Source organism: Akebia trifoliata, chromosome 8 (genome assembly GCF_017979445.1).
Source record: "Akebia trifoliata isolate Shusen 1 chromosome 8, ASM1797944v1, whole genome shotgun sequence".
Lineage (NCBI taxonomy): Eukaryota > Viridiplantae > Streptophyta > Magnoliopsida > Ranunculales > Lardizabalaceae > Akebia > Akebia trifoliata.
In genome coordinates, this window is record NC_141382.1 from 37728672 (window position 1) to 37749760 (window position 21089).

A 21089-nucleotide genomic window follows, 5' to 3' on the forward strand; every position below is an offset into this window, starting at 1 on the left:
TACATGAAGACATGAACAAGTGCATAAACCAATGACTTAAGAATTGTCAAATCAACAAATTCATAAACCAAAAAGTTTTTCCAAGGGCCCAATTCCAAATCACATTGGATACTAAGGGGTTTCGCTTCTTTCTTTTTTCTCTATTAGGTAGGAAAAAAAAATTGAATGGTTCAAATCAAAAATTCATAAGATCCAATTCCAACCACTTGGACACTAAGGGGTTTCTCTTCTTTCTTTTTTTCTCTATTTATGTAGGAGAAAAAAAATTGAATGGTCAAATCAACAAGTTCATAAAGATCCAATTCCAAACCACGTTGGACACTGATGGGTTTCTCTTCTTTCTTTTTTTCTCTATTTATGTAGGAAAAAGAAACTGAATGGTCAAATCAATAATACATAGACCAAAGAGTTTTTCCAATAGTCCAACTCCAAACCACGTTGGACACTAAGATGTTTCTTTTTTTTAATTTTTTCTCTATTTATGTAGGAGAAGAGAAACTGAATGGTCAAATCAACAAGTGCATAGACCAAAGGGTTTTTCCAAGGGTCCAACTCCAAACCACATTAGACATTAAAATGTTTCTCTTCTTTAATTTTTTTTTTCTATTTATGTAATATAATAAAAGAATTGTCAACTCAATACTAAGTTAAAAAATCAAAGGGTTTTTCTAAGGATCCAATCCAAACACGTTAGACTAAGATGTTTCTCTTAATAAAAGAATTGTCAACTCAATACTAAGTTAAAAAATCAAAGGGTTTTTCTAAGGATCCAATTCCAAACCACGTTAGACTAAGATGTTTCTCTTCTTTAATTTTTTCTCTATTTATGTAATAGAAAAAAAAAATTGTCAAATCAATATTAAGTTAAAAGATCAAAGGATTTTTCCAAGGGTCCAACTCCAAATCACGTTGGACACTAAGATGTTTCTCTTCTTTAAAATTTTCAATTTGACTATTACGTAGCCGTTTTTTAGTCATTTTTTTACCGTTATACTATATATATATATATATCTCATTATTTTACTTCGGGATTTTTCTTTTTTACTCTTTTGATTCTCTAATAATTCTTCATATTTTTATTCTCTTACAATTTACATCGAATATGATCAAGAGCAATTATTTATCGATATGACAGTTCTGTTGAAAGTATCACACATATTGGTGGAAATACACAATTTTATCAACTTCATCAAAAATTACATATGCGGAATTAAAGGCTCTTATTATTTCAATCTGCAATATTCAACGATAATTTTCAATAAGGTCAGTTATCAATTTAGATAATAAAATTTTTTTAATTGATATTTTTGGTTAAGGAACTTGAAAATATATATTAAATTATAATCAAAATTCCCAAATACAATTATTTTTGTGATACAACATGAAAATTTTGTAATGTATCAATTAAATTATGGTCAAGGTGAGCCTATTTCTTTAAATCAATATCAAAATACTGATATTGACCATAATATTACATACAATACAATTCAATGTAATGTTGTAACACAAAATAATTTTGAGAGTGATGTAGATGAATTTTTTGATAACAATTTGAGTTCGTCATCCGACGATGATGAAAATATATTAAATATTTATATTGGTAAAATTTTTAATAATGTAATTGAATTAAGAAAACATATAATTTCTTTAGCTATTACTCATAATTTTAGAATAAAATATGTTATTAATAATAAATAAAAAGTTATAGTTAGTATTGATTTGACCACTTTTTTCTTCTATTACATAAATAGAAAAAAAAACATCTTAGTGGCCAACGTGATTTGGAGTTGGACCCTTAGAAAAACCCTTTGGTCTTTTAACTTAGTATTGATTCGACCATTCTTTTCTTCTATTATATAAATAGAAAAAAATTAAAGAAAAGAAACATCTTAGTGTCCAACGTGGTTTGGAGTTGGACCCTTGGAAAAATCCTTTAATATTTTAACTTAATATTGATTTGACAATTCTTTTCTTCTATTACATAAATAAAGAAAAAATTAAAAAAGAGAAACATCTTATTCCGTGGTTTGGAGTTGGACCATTAGAAAAACCCTTTGATTTTTAACTTAGTATTGATTTGACAATTTTTTTTTCTATTACATAAATAGAGAAAAAATTAAATAAGATAAACATCTTAGTGTCCAACGTGGTTTGGAGTTGGACCCTTAGAAAAATCCTTTGGTCTATGCACTTATTGCTTTGACCATTCAGTTTCTCTTCTTTTACATAAATAGAGAAAAAATTAAAGAAGAGAAATATCTTAGTATCCAACGTGGTTTGGAGTTGGACCTTTGAAAAAATCTTTTGGTCTATGCACTTATTGATTTGACCATTCAGTTTTTATTTTTCTACATAAATAAAGAAAAAAAATAAAAGAAACCCCTCAGTATCCAACGTGGTTTGGAGTTAGACCTTTAGAAAACCCTTTTGGTCTATGAATTTGTTGATTTGATCATTCAGTTTCTCTTCTCTTACATAAATAGAGAAAAAAAAGAAGAGAAACCCCTTAGTGTCCAATGTGATTGGAGTTAAATCCTTGGAAAAATCCTTTGGCCTATGAACTTGTTGATTTGACAATTCTTACATTTTTCCTAATATTTTAATCACATATGCTTGACCTCATCGAAACGATTTTCAATATAAATTTTGCCCTCCTTTATTTTTGTTATATCACACTCATTTTTCTTTTGGAGACAACTCATTTTATTGGTCTATGCACTTGTTCATGTCTTTGTAGAAGTTATTGGTCTATACACTTGTTCATGTCTTCATGTAAAACAAACCACGACTCCGCTTTGAAGACAACTCATCTCACCTCTAAAGTTATGGATCCTCTTATGGGAATCATCTAGAGTATGATACCAAAAGTAGAAGTTCATTTCAATGTACCCGCACAATATTTTTTTTCTAGTATTGAATTGTAAAATTTTTAATTTCATTATATCTTATCTTTGAAATTTTAATCACTTAAAAAATTGATTTCTTCACTATAGGTAAAATAAATTATCTCACCCTAGACTCATTTCTCGAGGACGATCTCCTTCTTATTTTCTGATTCAAATATGTGAAATTTTTTAAGATTAAGACTCTATAACAATCAAATTGGTAGGAAAAAAAATTAGAGAGACTGAATTAGGGCATGAGATAAAAGCCTTTTTCCTGTGTGTTGGTATATGTATTTATAGATTCCTAGAGTCTTAATAACTCATTTTTTGAAAATCTTGCACATATTCCAAAATTTTACTTGGATTAGGATCTTGTGGTCTTTATATTATTGATTTCGTGATGAATTTCTATTTTTTATTTATTTTGCTAATCTTCGTCTAATTTAGTTTGATAATTTAACTCTAATACAGATCATGTAGATCCTAGGAAACTTTTCGTTTAAGGTCTGTCTTTATTCTTTTACTAATTATGTAATTTGCACAAAAACTTTAGGTCATGTTAAATCGAATGTTTCAAATTCTTACACTTGTCACTTAGGCTAAGTCCTCTCAAAGAATTATCTAAGATGATTGATGAATGTTTTAGTTGCTAAACTACTCACCCATCGAATGATTCTACTGACTTTAAGGATGAGACACATGTCACTTCTGACTCAATCTTGCATTGCTTTAGTGGTTACGTGGATGCATCTTATTGGTCTTCGTCATCAAACATAATTATGCCCTTGTAATCACTTATGATCAAAAAGTGTCGATTAAAATGTTAAAGGCAAAATCTAACTATCAAGGTAGAGAAACATGTCTGTTATTCCATATTAATAAATTTAGTATGAGTTAAAAGGAGAATGAAATACAAGACAAAACACAACATTTAAATGGTTCATTAATAGATTTTCTAAGACCCATTTGATATATTTTAAGAACATTGTGTTTTGACCTCGATGCATCATATTATATTAGATAGATTATATTAACACACTAACTTTTACTTATTTCACACTAATCTAAGGTAAACAATTGTATAATTTCAAAATGATTGGTGTGTTGTAAGTAAAAGTTGATGTGCCAATAAAATTTCTTTGATTTTATATTAAGTATTTGCTTGGTTTAAAGTTAGCGTTATTTACTTTAAATTATAGGAGTAAACGTATCAAGATTTAGAATGCAACCTAAATATATAAGACATGTTTTACATGTTCCACGTGTTTATTCATGTTAAGCACTTCTCCCAAACATGTAACTCTCGTTAAATGTTTCTTGATATATAGAGAGTTTGTTATCTTTGTTGTCTCAGGTGTTCCAATAACATTGATGTAGGATGAATCATAAAAACCTATATAGCGATTATAGCTATTATAAATGCTCTTTGACTGTGTTTATATCACAAATTAATCTTATAAGTACAATATTAATTTTAATTAACTAGAAGGTGGCATGTGGAACAGCATAAGTTTTTTAAGAGTTTATTTGTAATTATTCTTTTCAAGAGAGAGAAAAAATTAGCTACTTCATGATTTTTTTTTTTAAATTCGATTTTTTTTTAAATTCGATTTTTTTTAAATAATCTAGAGAGAGAAAGTGGAGAAAGAGAAAAAGGAGAAGAGAAAACAACCGGTCATTCAATGATATTTAAAAAAAATCAATTTTTTTAAAATAATTAAGAGAGAGAAAGTAGAGAGAGAAAGAGGAGAGAGAAACACAACCATTCAATGACCTGTTTTTTTAAAAAAATAGATTTTTTTTAAATAATTAAAAGAAGAGAGGGACAACAACTGACCATTCAATGGCCGATTTATTATCATTTTGCTAATTTCAAATAAATTTGATTTTTTTTGTGAAATAACTTTTTTATTCAGTTTTTTTTTATAATTTTTCCTAAAAATATTGTTGCAATAGCAACGACGACAAATGCGGTAGCTGCAACTATTATTGCTATCAAACAATTACTAGATATGCATATAAAATCACATATTAACAGAAAAGAAGATATCAAAATGTATATGGATTTGATATTGTATAATGAACACAACTGTCGAGTTAACCTATGAATAGTTATTGAGTCATTACAACGTCTATGTGCTTTGATTAGATCTCAAGATATCATGAGTGGTGCCAAAAATTGTAGGGTAGAGAAGATGATGTTGATGTTTTTACACTTGATTGGTTATAATATACATCATAGGGTGTTGGAGGCTTGATTCAACTGATCTCGAGAGATAATTGGTCGTCAATTCAATCAAATTTTAAATTGTGTACTTAAATTGTATAAGTTTCTTATGGAAGATCATGAAAGCGCATTGTATAAAGATGACAACCCGATAGAAATTAGTAGTGACCCTCGATATGTGTCATATTTCAAGGTAAGTTTTTATAGGGCATTTTTATAATCTTATCAAATTAAGAATATTCTTATACATATTCCAATTTTTTTTAGAATTGTGGTGGGGGGGCATTAGATGAAACACACATTGTTGCTATCATTCTAGAAGAAGATCTAGATAGATTTCGGGGTAGGAAGGGTCAGACAACACAAAATGTCTTGGCGCCATGCTCATTCGACTTAAAATTTACATACATCATTATTGGATGGGAAGGATCTACACATGATCAACGGACATTAAATGATTCTCGTATGCAAAGAAAATCATTCACATTTCCTTTTTATTAGTTTGAATATTTCAATAAAAAAAATTAGAAGTTTTTAACTTTACACATTAAAACTTAAAAGCTAAAAATGATGCATGCATTCTAGTAGAAAAATATTATCTCATTGATGTGTGTTGTACCAACAAACTAGAATTTCTTGTCTCGAATCATAACACACATGATCACATTAGCGAGTATAGAAGATGCACTCAAACAAATTATAAAAAATTGTTTAACAAAAGACATGCACAACATAAAAAAATAATTGAAAGAGTATTCAAAATTGTCAAGAAGAGGTAGTTGCTGTTATCTTCACAATCTTATTACCCATTACGAATGCAAGTGAAGATAACAATTGTTTGTTTCATACTGAGCAATCACATAATGGGGCCGAATGATCCACTTCTATCAAAAGTAGATAAAGAGATTCAAAACTCGGTTAATAATGCAACAGTCAAATCGAGTATTGAAATCTACCTCAAAAATTTGTGTGCAGAACATGGATCCTGATTCTTGTTTTGGAGTTGCCATCTAGTTTAGGTCTAGGAACCATAAAATGATTCCGAATGAAATTCGTATCGATTTATGATAGAGATAATTGGTAAGGAGTCAAGTTACGAGCATCGGAAGGTGTTAGGCACCGAGCCCGTCCAATCAAGATGATAGGTCTCAACTACGATCCAAGACTATCTTATGGTCAATGGAAGAAGACTAAAAGTTAAGCTTAAAGTCAAATTAAGGAGACTAAAGTCAAAGTCAAACCTAAGGTCAACTAGAGAGACTATGGTCAAAATCAAACCTAAAGTCATCTAGGAGAAACTAGAGTCAAGTCAAGACTTAAAAAAATCAAATTAAATTAAAGAAAAACTACGAAAAAGAATAACAAAAGCAAAGAAAAATTTTTGTTTTTATTGCGGTCGGGCCTAAGATAATTTCTCAAGTTGTCTATGTACCCCAGATTCTCAAGATTAGACCAAACGTAATTCAAAAAAATGCTCAATCTGAGAATTTTATGAAAAATTGCCGAACTCTTTGAGTTGACTCGGCATCTTTGAATTTTGACAAAAAATTAACTTCTTTTTGAAAAAAATATTTTAATTTTTTTATTTCTTTTCTAATTTATTTTTATTTTTTTGAAATCTGTGATGCATCGAGTTGAATCAATTAAATTTTTTAATTTTTTTTTTTAAATAAATGAAAAAATGTATCTTGAAAGTTCGATTGCTACGATTCCTTCAGAAAATTTGTCAATTGATTCGGGCTTGAATGAGCATGAAAATCGTTGCTGAATATCAAAATTTACCTCAACTTCACGGAAATTGAATGTGAGATATGCCATTGGAAAGCTATGCGTGTCTAGTTTCTAATAGCAAAGGCGTTTGTGAACCGAAATTTTGTAAAAGAAAATATACGCTTTAATTAAAAGGTATCGGATTGCCTTAGATTTCATTTTGAATTTTACCTTAACTTTACAGAAAAATCTGTACCAATTGTTGAAGAGTTGAGAGCCTTGTGATTTATTGTTGAAAATATCGTCATGTCTAGTTTCTAACGCAAAAAATGACTTGTGGGTTCAATTTTTTTAGAGAAAATTACTCACATTTGACTAAAATGCATCGAACTGTCAAGAAAAGCGTGAACGGATGTAACGCTACTTTGGCTCAATTATGGGGATTATATGGCTATTGTAAAACCTATGTGAATGATCTGTTTCAATTCGTTAAAAATGTGAGATGAATAGGGTATTGGGGCTGCGAAAAGACAAATGGAAATAAGGATTTTGGGTTGCAAGAAAATGTGGATAAAGCTCTAACAGTGAAGAGAAAAATGATGTGAGGTTTTTAATGGAATGGGAGTGTGTGAGGTCTAGTTCATAATAATGAAGTGGATAAGGTGTTATTATAGTAAAGATGGTGATAATGAGAGCGAGAAGAAGACGAGGGTGAAGAGGATGAAGTCGAAAGGGGCTATTGTGGGTTAATGAAGAAGAAAGTGAAGGTCAAAAGGGGAGGTGCGTGATAACTGAACCAGTGAGGGAAAATTTATTATTTTGTGGGTACAAAATTGAATGGGGAAGTGCTATTTTGAGAGCAAAATGAAGGTGATGGTGGTGGGTGCTAAATTGAAGTAAACTTGATAAAGATGGTGAAAAAACAATGATGATTGTAGGACAATTGAAAACGAGATTATAGGAATGTCGTCACCGCATCTAATGTTTGTTGGGGTGCTTTATTACAATCCAAGGTTAGTATTAAGTACTTTTACATATGTTAGTGAGATTATTACCCAAATAATTATTCGAATCAATTTGTACTTTATGCGTGATATTTCATAATGGAAAGAAAAAATTCAAACAATTTCGAGAGTGTGGGTTGAGGTGGGACTTTGATAAACTTTTCATTATCATGGGCAATCATAAAGCAAGTGGAGGTTCAACCATTGATGAGATAGATATAGATAAATATGATGGATTTGATGAATTGCCTAATATTAATATATCTTTCGAGGATCTGGACTTGAATGATATTGAAGAAAGTGTTATCATGTCCACTAGTTATGAAAACAAAAAAGCTCCGTCTTCTATACAAAAGATGAAGCATGAAAAAAAAAATAAAGAACATTAAAGAAGTAAGAGTTATCATCATCAATCTAACTGTATGCCTCAAAGAGATTAGGGAGACAGTTGATCTTCTTATCATTGGTAAGAAACTCTATCTTGTGATACAGTGAGGCATACCTTAGGAAGGCATACTATATTATTAGGAAGGATCAATATGAAATTGAAGTGTTTATGGTGGAGAATATGGGGTATAGACTACAAAAATTAGATGAATTATGAGAATAAATAAGAGATATTTAGTTGGTTTATGATGAAGATTTGTTTTTTTGTTGTTGAATTCATGTGTGTTGAACTTAAAACAATTATTGAATATGTGTGTTAAACTTGTGGTTGGTTGGTTACTTTGATTATAATCAATGCTATATATTTGTTGAAACACTTGAATGAGTAGACTAATGTTATTTACGTTTTATAATATTGTGAATGATTTATATATTCTTCGAAACACGAGAAAAAAATTATAATTTTTTAGGGGATATGCTGCTGAATTTTTATTTTTTTAATATTAATAATTTTGTAACTTATATGTTATATTTTGACAACAAAAATTAAATAAACATGATAATAATGAAAACAATTATATATTGACTTTTTTTGTGGGTTTTAGGTGTTAGATTATTGGATAAATTTAAAAAAAAAAATTATGTTTTCTTTTTTAAATTATGTTTTTTTGTTTTTGCCTTCAATGTGCAACCAAACAACTACACAATTTAAGATGTTATAAAAATGAGTCTACCAAGTATTGCAATCACAAACAATCATGAAACACATGAAATGCAAAAGACATGAAATACAAAGTTTTGTGTGTTTTCCTACTTTTAGTGGGATACCAAACCGAGCCTTAATGTAAAAAACATTGAACTTGTAATTTCTTGATTGAGATTTAAGATCAACAATGAATTCTTCTAGCAAATCAAAGTTTTGAGAAGAAAATCTTAGAAAATTAGAGCGTGGAACATTTATTTGTAGTTGAAATTGAATAAGAATGTAGAATATGAATGAAATTTCACTTAGATGGAATGTAAAAAAAAAAAAAATTAAGGACTTTACATTCTATTTATATTTTAATTTTAATTTTAATTAAAAATATTTACTTCAAGATACCTTTTGATCAATATTTTATTTGTTATATTAAATAGTTTATTAGTAAGATGGCCTTTACTCAATCTTATTGCGTCCCTAATATGACTAGGCAGAATCAGATCTTAAATGATCAAGTTCATGATCAATTTCGGTTACATTGGATAATTTTATGGGCGTTTGGTTGCACAATGCAAACGAAAAATTCGCATGGACTACCTAAGTTCTTAAGAAATTTCAACAAATGATTGGCGGCACAAAATGTGTGACTCCAACTTATGCATATGGAAATTATAAAAATAACCCTTATAAAATTAATTAATCAAATTATAAAAACACTCTTAGTATTTATTATAACAAAATGCACATAAATTTACAAAAATACCCCTCGTAAAAATATATTAAATTATATATTAAAATTATAAAAATACCCCCTCATAAATGGAAATTACAAATAATCCCTTTGAAGAACATCCTTGATTTTTTTTTCTATCCAAAACTCTCCTATCTTTGACTTTCCTAAAATCTATTCTTATGTCGAGTTTTGAATTTTATTTTTAGAATTGATGCATTTGAGCCTCTTAGAGTACTTGCTAATCCTCATGGCACTTGTAGTCCCCTCCCTCACACATACCAGGTAGGACTGCAACTTGGGCAGATTGGACTGGTGGGGATCAACCCATGCCCAACCCAAATTTGACAAACACCAACCAGTGCACTTGCCCAACCTGACCTCGGGTATGAAATGCTCAACCCGAACCCTACTCAAGTCGGATTAATATTTTTCTTATTAATACTAGGTAATTTAGTATTGGTAAGAGTTTATATAAAGATAAATGGCACGTAAAAGAACTTAAAATTTACAATTATTTTTTCCTAAAAATGTGTTTCAGAAGTTTATAAACATAAAATTATAAGTAAATTTAAAGAGAGAAGAAAAATGATAACATTAGTTAAAATAATTATTATTTTTATACTAATAATCATGATTTTTAATAAAAGAAAAACAATTAAAATTATAATATAATCATTGTATGACAATATAGAATTACACTTAAAATAAAGCATTAATAACAAAGATTGATTATTTATCTAATAAAAATAATCACACATTAGTTTTGATACATATTGAAATATGAATTATGAGTGAAAGAAACCAAGATAAGAAATATTTTTAAATTATAATCATATTAAGTTCGGGTTCGGGTAAATTGGGTTGGCCAATATCCATGCCGCGCCCAACCTGGTTTGGGTCGGGTATTTTTGTTGCTGCCCGAACCCAAGGCCGAACCCAAGCTAATTATGCCCATACATGACCCAAGATCGGGTTCAACTCAACGGGTTTGGATTTGGCCTGCTCAAATCCAACCCTTGGGGGCTCAGGATTTGAAAGTTGAAGTGGATAAAATCTTAAGGTTGAAGATGAAAGTGAGAACTTTTATTAAAGGGATTAAAGATGATCGGTTCAGGTAGAAAAATCAAGGGTTTTTAATAAGTGGTTGAAGCTAAGAGCATTTAGGTTAGAGAATTTACCAATGAATCGTGATAAAATGACTCCTCCACATGGCATACTCCATCAACCCCTCCTGATGTGACATGTACTAGAATCCTAGATCTATACTCCTTCGGATACACAATTGCACTTTTTATGGGGATGTGCAGTTGTGTATCCCAAAGAGTACAGATCAACACTTCTCACACGTGGTCACCTCAGGGGAGTCGATTGAGTATGCCACGTGGGGAGTCATTTTATCATTATGCTTCACCAATTAATGGGCAACTTCTATATAAAATGAGTCATGATAATCTGACCACCCCACGTGGCAACTCAATCGACTACCTGACGTGTAATTTTATCATATTTGGCCCATTTGTGGACCGGGCCAAACCCATTTTAACTATTTTTATTGTATCAAAAGCATACCAAATAATAATAAATTAATCAAAATGATATTTTATTATTAGATTTGACAAAATTAATAGCATTCTATACAATAATATTTTATGGACACCATTATTAATTTATAAAAAAAATTATTATGTAATATATTTTAATATGATATAACAGGTCAGGCCGTCCAATGGGTCTACATTTAGAATCCAAAACCCTCCCTATAATAAAATGGGCTCAGCTTGGCTTGATAACTAAATGGACTAAATTACTAAATTCAAACTTGGTCCATGACGGAAGGACCAGATCGGGTCAAAACCCAGTCCATTGATAGCCCTAACATTGGTGTTCAAACAACCATGTTTATTCTCGAGATACAAATCTTATACAATCGAGGAAAATAAATAGTTTGGGTCATTGTAATCCGTTTCGTAGAGTAGAAAAGAAGGGTAGTGTTAAAGGCACCCCAATTATTACTAAGAGCACTACACACCGTAGTCAAATTTTTTTTTTTTTTGGTCTTATATAAGGTAAAAGTTTCTAACCCCGTCAAAACAAGTTGAAGAATCTTAAATCGTCAATTTCTTTTGTAAATCACTTTTAATGGGATTATAAAATTTGGAATGAGCTGATTTTTGGTGAGGATGGTTTCCTCACTACATATAGATCAGCCTCACGAAAAATCATATATTATGAAACTTTTAAGTCGTCATATAAGAAAAAAAAATTGGTTAGGATGTGTGGGTGTCCTTGGTAATAATTGGGGTGCCTTTAACATTAAAAAAAAAAAAAAAAAAGGCTGATTCAGTAATATTTGCAAAATAAATAACTATTTTAGTAATTTCGTCTTTTATGTTCCCAAGACAAACAATATTTCGTATGGAGGCTAACGAACTGAAACCGCCACTGACGCCCATTATGTTCGAATACGGAATCGAATATTCCTTACTTCTGCAAGAATATTTTTTCTTGTAAAATCCTACTCATTTTCTTTCTCTCTCCATTTGTCGAACAACTTTGGAAACTCTAGAGCTCCAGTAGATTTCTCCACAAATGGCGAATTTGTTCTCTAATTGTGCTTTATTGGGAATAATTTGTGCTTGGATAAGCTTCTTCTGGATCGTTAATGGCGACATTCAAACAACGCTTGATGGACCATTCGATCCTGTAACTGTTCCTTTCGATGATAGCTTTCGTGGACACGCTGTTGATTTGCCAGAAACCGATTCTCGAGTACGAAGGAGAGTTAAAGGTTTTGAGCCAGAGCAAATCTCCGTTACTCTCTCCGTCTCTCACGATTCTGTTTGGATCTCTTGGATTACAGGTCTTCTTCTCTTCTTCTTTTAAGCTCTTTTTTTTAATTTTTTTAATTTTTTATTAGAGTTTTTTTTTTTTAATTTCTTCCTTTTCTTTGAATTTGGATATTATTAAATGAGAATAGCGTTCCATCAAGATCCATTTCATGATCTTATCTAGCTAACTAGTTGGACTTTTAGAAGATCAAAAATACATGGAATGACAATTGGAGGAATTTTTTTGGGGGTGGGGGTTTACCAAAACGGATATGAACTTTGTAAAAATTACAGAATCGGTATGAAAATAATCATAAAAACGGGTATATACCTGTTTTGTAAACAGTTTGTTTATTCTAGGGTACGCTATACCCGTCATGGTTTTTAAACTCGGTATCACGTCTGGTCTCATTCAGCTCCGATACCAAGTTACTCGGACGATAAGTCTCGTCTCGTTAGACATTGAGACAATGGTTTTTAACCATTAAAAAATCTGAAAAATTCTGAAAAAATTCATAAATAATTCCTACAAAAAAATATATAATTAAAAAAAATCGATTTCGGAGTGAAAGAATTGAGGGTTGAGGCTTTAACTCGTTTGTATCGATTAACTCGGACGAGATTTTCAAAATCTCGTCCAATACGTCTCGTTTAATTCGCGAGTTAAACCATTACTGCACTGTCTCGTTTGTATTCCCAAGATAATCGAAAATATCGTCGTCTTATCTCACGATACGCGGTCGTCTCATAACTCTTTGTGAGTTGGTCTCATTGGGCTCAAATACCGAGTTAACTCGGTATTAGAGCTGAACGAGACCAACTCACAAAGTCATTTTTTTTACCGAGTTTTATGACTCACGTGTAATTTTTTGATTTGTCTCACAAGATGTCTCAAACGTATCGGAAAACTCGTCCGAGACGACTCGGTATCAGAGCTGAACGAGACGGGACGAGATACCGAGTTTAAAAACCATGCCGTGTATAAATGCTTGTTACACTGGAAAATGTGGAAAGTGAAATCCCACGACACCACTGGGATTCCACTTTCCGAAATCCATTCTCACTCATCCCTTATTCCCCTGTCATTTTAGTTCCATGCTTATCTTCCTCTCTATTAAATATCTTTTTACCACATTTGACTACCCTTACTACTTAGTAAGATTTGAAATCCTACTAAGAGTCTTTGGGCCTACGTGGATAACCACATCGACAATCCAACACAACAGCCTTCTAGAAGATATCATGGAAATTTTCAGATTAATTTTATTTTAGAGAATCATATTTATTTTAGCTTGATCCAAGGTGTTGAAAATGGATGACTACCGGATTCAAAAACTTAAAATTAAAATTGAACATTGAAAAACAACTTTTTTCTGAATGGTTTTTCAAAGTTCTTAGAATTTTGGTATTGGATCATGCCTTTGGATGCCATAAGGTGATGCAGCCAATAAACTTTTCTTACTAAGCAAGGAACGTATTTTTCTTTCTCTCTCATATCTAGCAAACTTAGAGATCTTTGCCTTCCTCAGTTATGAACTCTTTCTCTCTCCCCCATGAATAACTCCATTAATCTCTCTTAAATATATTTTTATCCTTTGTTTTTCTTCTTTTTTTTTTTTCACTTTCTTTTGCAAAGATTTATTTGGTCTACTTTTGAATGACATAACAACAAAGGAAATTGAATTGGAAACACAATGATGTGATTCTAGGTTGGAGGGATTTTTATGTTTTTTTTTTTGGTAATTTCGAAAGTATTGAAATCACATTTTTGTATTTGTTCCAAATAGTTTAAAGAATATATCATAGTTTAAGAAGCTACATAGTACATCATACTTACGGCTACTGTTACTTAAATCAAATTTGAGTTTACAAGGTCAACCAATTTTTTTTTTTTTAAATTCAAAAAATGCTTTTTACCTTTTATTTCATTTATTTGTTTTCAATTTTTTTATTTATTATCCATATTCTATTTTGATTTTTCTATAATTATTATACACAAGAACAATTACTTTGTAACGTAAAGTTGCAATATCTAAATATCTAAACAGATCTTTTATGGGATCCATTTTATTTTATACTACAAAACAAATTTTTATTTACGTTTTTGTACTAAGATAGTTTTTAGATATTTATTTTGGGATTTAGTATCTTGGATTTGAAATATTGATAAAAAAACAGACTTGCATCAGTGTTAGACAAACAACGTGAAACCTAAACCCATCTTAAGATTAATGTCAAACAAACAACATACAAACTAATCTGGCTCAGGGTTTACCACCACAGGATCATCAGTAATCCAGGTGAAAAAAAAAACTCTGTTTTTCGATTAGTTAACATTTGAAAATAGTATTAGTGCAAAACTACCTAATTTTTTCTTGCTTTTCTAAACATTTGACCTTTATCTGTGGGGTTGAATTTGCAGGAGAGTTCCAAATAGGGGATGACATAAAGCCATTAAATCCTGAAACTGTCAACAGTGTTGTTCGTTATGGGAAGTTAAGATATCCATTAAATCATGAAGCTAAGGGATATTCTCTTGTTTACAACCAACTATATCCTTTCAAAGGTCTACAGAATTACACTTCGGGCATTATACACCATGTTCGTCTCACAGGTATGTTTAGTTGGCTTTATAGTACATCTTCTATGCAGCATAGTATTTGCAAAAAATTTAGACTTTCTTTATAATAGTTGTAGTGTTCTGTTAGAGGTTTTAAATTGCAGGGAAAATTTTCAAAAGAAAATCTGATTTGGGGTCGGCTATATAAATCTTGTTCCTCCATTCCAGTATGTCCAAAGCCAAGTCTTATGTTATTGAGAGTGAGTTCATATCTTCTTTCACTATCTCCATTCACTTTTTTTTGTCTTCCACTCTCTATTGAAGTTGAAGGACCTAAAAGAGCAAGCGGAAGATCCAAAAGAAAGTGGTCAGAGATAGTGAAAGTAAATAAGAACTCACTCTCAAAAACATAAGTTGTTGTTGCGATTTGAAATGGTTACAGATCTTATCATTTTGAAAAATTTAGAATGATTTAGTTTTTTTTATTAGAGTGAACATATGCCAAATATTGGTCCTTGGTGGCTATAACCCCAATTTATATTTGATGTGGACCTACAGTTGCTCATGGCCAAGTTATAAGAGAACAACACAAAATCCGAAAGAATTACGAAGATACTTAGGGTTCTGGTAATTGAGACAAGACCAAACGGAAAACAGCCCCAAAATCTCAAAATGATGATCCATCTCATCAAACAATAGCAAGTGGAACATACAGTGGATTTCTTTCAAAATGAATAAATACCAGTTTCTCCCTCTTTGTTTTTCAATCTTTTAGTTCATTTATGGCTTACATTTGACTTCTATATCTGTTGGTTGAAATGTATCTTGAAGTGTTTACGTTGTATTCAAAAATCAAAAATTAGGTCTTCTAGATATATCCCCTTAGTGATGCTAAGGTATTATTTGGAGTTTTGAGTTGTTATCTTGACATTTTGATCCAGGATGTTGATCCTGTCTGACCATAAACTAAGAGCAGTTAGTTCTTTTGACAATGGTGCAGCACTTCATTCAGGACAAAGACATCTATAACTAGATTTTTTTTAAGTTGCTAATAGCAACTTCTCTCTCATGTAACTATTGGGTAGATGGCATTTGACTTTGACTTGGGTCGGCATTTCAGAACTTAGTTACTTAAAATTACAAATAAATGTTAACTCGCTATAGTATTAATCAATAAGTTCCTATATTCAAGCAGTTCTTATCTACCCAAGAGTTACTAGAATTTCTCTTTTAATGTGAGAACTTAACTACCTGAAGTTGGAATTTATCTTCAAGAAGGAATAAGGATCCCTATGAAAGTAAGAACGGCGGATATACACCCTCCACTAATCAAACAAAATAAGTAAATTTAATGACGTGAGACTTTTATAATAGCTAGAATGTAGACCTCTTGGATTCAATGAAACGCGGTAACCTAGACATCTAGTTTAGAGTAAGAATCTTGTTGTGCCATCGTACATAAATTCTTCTTCATAGTGCAAGGTAAATTCATAAGATAGGGTTGACAAAATGCGGGGAGACACATATAGATTGCTTAGCAAATAAAGATGACTGAATTTATGTTTTTACAATGCTTCTATGAACGACAGCTTTGTATCATTATTTACGAAGAAGTTCTATTTATACCACTTCTAGCTGATGAGTCTACAACATGAGTTACACTTCTCTATGTTTCAGCCCCTAATTAACTCTCTTATGTCATGTGGTAGTCTCCAAAGGACTTTATGTAGCCATGCACAAGCACAATTCTGTTCAAAGAATCACCCACAACCTCTGTTGGTTAATATAAGTTAACTATGAGAAGGATATTTCTCTCTTAGACCTGTTGGTTAATCAGTCTTAAGTTTTTTAGATTTTAGTTAATTATTTGTCTCCTCACTTGTATGAACTTGTAGATTTGAAGCCTAAAACACTGTATTACTATCGTTGTGGAGATCCTGCTATACCAGCCATGAGCAATATCCATTATTTCAAGACCATGCCGGTTTCTGGTCCAGGGAGCTATCCCAAAAGAATTGCAGTGGTAGGAGATCTGGGTCTTACATACAACATGACTTCAACAATTAATCACTTGATTTGTAACAAACCGGATCTTATTCTATTGATTGGTGATGTAACTTACGCGAATCTGTATCTCACTAATGGAACTGGGTCCGACTGCTATTCTTGCTCCTTTTCAGAAACTCCTATTCATGAAACCTACCAGCCTCGTTGGGATTACTGGGGAAGGTGAAAACGACACTCCTTGGCACTCTTTTTTTTTTTTTTTTTTTTGTATGGTCGTCTTTTCTTTTGATGACGGATAATTGTCTCAGGTTTATGGAGCCTTTGGTGTCAAAAGTTCCAATAATGGTGGTAGAAGGGAACCATGAGATAGAACCACAGGCTGAAAACCAGACATTTGTAGCGTATAGTTCACGATTTGCATTCCCAGCTGAAGAAAGTGGGTCTTCATCTACCTTCTATTATTCCTTCAATGCAGGGGGAATACATTTCATAATGCTTGGTGCCTACATTTCCTACTACAAATCAGGTAATTTCATGAGATCTTACTTTCTTACTTTTCAATTTCTCTATCTTCTTGTCCTTGTTCAGTGAACAATGTTCTATCAACCCTAACCGTCATATTATCAGTATGCCATTTATTTATGGTAACAGGAATTTTTAAAAGTATCTTAATGAACTCCCATTACAAGGTTGTTGTAGATGGTGCAAAATGAATCTGTCCTGTATGCCACATGGATTGATAATGAATGAGTTGGTGAAAACACAATCAGCATGGGGAGACAGAGTATGTAGGCTTGGAGGCTAAGGGATGATCACAATCCATCTAATCGTGCATTCTACATCCTTTATCTAAGAATGGGTCACTGAATAAGAGGGGCATTTTAATAATTTCAATCTATTTGCCAGTACAAGAGAATGTTAGGGCACCAAACAAAGAGGGAGCTCATTTTCTAACCCTAACCCTCATGTCCTCTCTCACATGGGAGACCCTCCTCTCTCTCTCTCTCTCTTCCTCTCATGGAGCTTCTCTTCCATGCCCATTGTTTCACTCCCCTTGACTAGTGAGAAAGGCCACAAACAGCAATTTCTTGGTTAAGCTGGATCCACCTCACCCTTACTCTCTTCACACACTTAGTTAAAGCCTTTTCTACTTTCTACCAAAAATAGTAATGTTGGATGCAACTGCTCAAATTTGTACTTTCAGGAATTTTGGGGAGCAGATATTTCAGCAAAGAAAAACATTTAACGCTTGTTAAAATCCCATACCATAGTCACTTCAACTCATTGATCCCCAGATACTTTATCACATCAACTCATTGATCCCCTAAATCATATCGGAGTCCTAACCATCTCATTGATAGTTATAACTGACATGGATAAAAACCGAATGTTTGAAAGTGGGGCAAGGGTCCATACATGAGGTCAGCCCTGATCCAGGGTGATGTTTCATTGACCAGATGGTACTGATGGATGAGCAATGGGGAATGCATAAGCTTTGGCTTTAGGCACATAATCTTTAATGCTTGATGGATGTCATAGTATCCTCACAGGATATAATTAGCTGGAGATGTTCAAGTACAATTTCATTACTCTAGTCCATTGCTAGAACAACCATAGATCTGTTTCATAATTATAATTGACACTTATAACTGACAGTGTGATTAATAAATACCTGTAACATCATCTCATCATCATACTTGATAGGAATATAGGGGATTGAGGTTCGCGGGATTCAAATATTACAAGTAAAGATTATATGGGGATTTTAGTTGCTGAACCATGGGTAAATTTCCCGTCACAGGAGATCAGTACAAGTGGCTCGAGCAAGACTTGGCTAATGTGGACAGATCGGTAACTCCATGGCTGGTAGCAACTTGGCACCCACCTTGGTACAACTCCTACAATGCCCATTATAGAGAAGCAGAGTGTATGAGGGTGGAGGTGGAAGAGTTACTCTATTCTTATGGTGTTGACATAGTCTTCAATGGACATGTAAGTGAACAACACTACTAATAAGATGTTCATCGTTTTTTCTTTTCTAATCAATATTTAATAATAACATGATCCAGTTTCAATGATTTATTTTGATTTCTGGAATTTCATGTCATTTTCACGTAACTGGAGTTACTTTGATCAAGTTCTTATTCTCCATTGTCTCAAACTCCTCATCAATGGGATATCTGTCAAAGACACTTCGATGTTCAAGTTAGAGGCAAAACTATATTATTTCTTTATAAATCTTCAATGAATCAAATTCTTTCTTAGGTCTGTTGCCATTTCAATCTGACTACTGTTTATCTTGGCCAGTTCCCTTTTCTCAATGTCCACTCTTAGGAACCGTCATCCACCTCGGGGTCTTTGATATTGGGCCTTGATTTTCTCAATCTATATATCTGTATAAATCATACTAATCTTGTGATAACATGTGTCAGACAATATTGTTTACAAGTGTACATGTAATTATGGTCTATGGAACTTCACTAATACTGCAAATTATCTATTCTACATGTATTTAAAGTTGGTTGTTGTGTTCATTTGGAAACATATTATCAGGTTCATGCCTATGAGAGGTCGAATAGAGTTTATAACTACTCGTTGGATCCCTGTGGTCCTGTTTATATAACGGTTGGAGATGGAGGTAACCGAGAGAAGATGGCAATTAAACATGCTGATGAACCGGGCAACTGTCCTGAACCAGGGACCACACCGGATGAATACATGGGTGGCTTCTGCGCAACGAATTTTACGTCAGGCCCAGCTGCGGGTAAGTTCTGTTGGGACCGACAACCTGATTACAGTGCATACAGAGAAAGTAGCTTTGGCCATGGCATCCTGGAGGTACTCTCATCCTCTCCCCATCTTTCTATTATTGATTGGCCCAATAATTGTCAAATTGATTGGACGCTGCTTCAATTCAGTTGGACCGATTAAATCTATTAAAAAAATCTGAAGATAATAATGTGATTTCTTCTAAATCACTTTCTTCTATTTAAAATATATATATATATATTTGCTTTTATCTACTAATTACTAACCATTAACTTTTGCTTTTAAAAAAGAAAAGGAAAAAGAAAAAGAAAGTTCGTTAGTAAGTGCACTTTCCATAAAATTGAAATTATAGCCTTGCCAAAAGATGAAATTATTAAAATAGGTAGGTAGGTATTTTACTGAAATCACTTAACCAACCATTTTTTAGTGTTTACAAAAATTGGCTATATAGCTGATTTTGTAATTTTTTATTTATGAGAACGGTTATATGATATCAATTTGATGAATTTACCTTTATGCCCTTGAGTTGAGTATTGGTTTATAGGAAGAGTAAATAAGTAAATAGCAAATGTGACCATACAATATATGTAATATTTTGGTAAAAAATAAATAATCACAAAATCGGGTATATGACAATTTATGTAGCAATCTTCTCAAAATTCTAATCTTTGGAACAAATTTTTTATTTTTTTAATTTTGTATTATAAAACTGTTCACAAAACAAGCACTGGTTCTATAAAAACAAGCAGTTTCTTTTAAAGACCCCAGTATGATTTGAACCAAACCGACTTTATTACAAAATCGGTCTGCCTGTTGGACCATCAGTTAGGTCAGATTCCTAGAACAATGATTTAGGCTGCAACAGCTCAAGAAAACTAATAGGATTACAAAACTTATGGTTTATATTTGAAATGCAGGTGAAGAATGAGACATATGCCCTATGGACATGGCACAGGAATCAGGACCTGTACAATAGCCCTGGAGATCAGATTTACATAGTGAGGCAACCAGATAGATGCCCAACCCAGCCAAAGGTGATTAAGCCTTGGAAAGTACGACGAAGACGAAGCCCAATAATTTTCTAAGGGCTAATGTAAATAATACTTCATAACATTTAGAAATGAATATCATTGGAAAGATTTCAACACGACCTTTCTAATTGAAACGTTTCTCTTAAGTATTGCCACAGAGACCGTTGATTGGAAGTTATAGTGTTCATAAAAATTGAAATCATATATATTATTTTTTATTGTTGTAAATTTAGACGACTTAAGGAAAA

At 32.0% G+C, this 21089-nt stretch overlaps 1 protein-coding gene across 1 annotated transcript; it reads left to right on the forward strand.

The window, feature by feature from the left end:
- The first annotated feature begins 12105 nt into the window (after positions 1–12105).
- LOC147396693 (purple acid phosphatase 15-like) lies at positions 12106–20957 on the forward strand. Its single transcript, XM_086451742.1, has 7 exons — positions 12106–12506; positions 14897–15088; positions 16930–17263; positions 17350–17567; positions 18843–19033; positions 19595–19879; positions 20728–20957. Exons 1-7 carry the CDS (start codon positions 12236–12238, stop codon positions 20893–20895), a joined length of 1659 nt encoding a protein of 552 aa, XP_086307868.1. The 5' UTR covers positions 12106–12235; the 3' UTR covers positions 20896–20957.
- Positions 20958–21089: the final 132 nt, after the last annotated feature.

What these genes read in the sequence shown, in the direction of transcription:
- LOC147396693 (XM_086451742.1), top strand. Translation starts at nt 12,236, where the DNA reads ATGGCGAATTTGTTCTCTAATTGTGCTTTATTGGGAATAATTTGTGCT. An exon ending in TTGGATCTCTTGGATTACAG is followed by an intron (nt 12,507 to 14,896) that starts GTCTTCTTCTCT and finishes TTGAATTTGCAG; the next exon opens with GAGAGTTCCAAATAGGGGAT. An exon ending in TTGGCCATGGCATCCTGGAG is followed by an intron (nt 19,880 to 20,727) that starts GTACTCTCATCC and finishes TTTGAAATGCAG; the next exon opens with GTGAAGAATGAGACATATGC.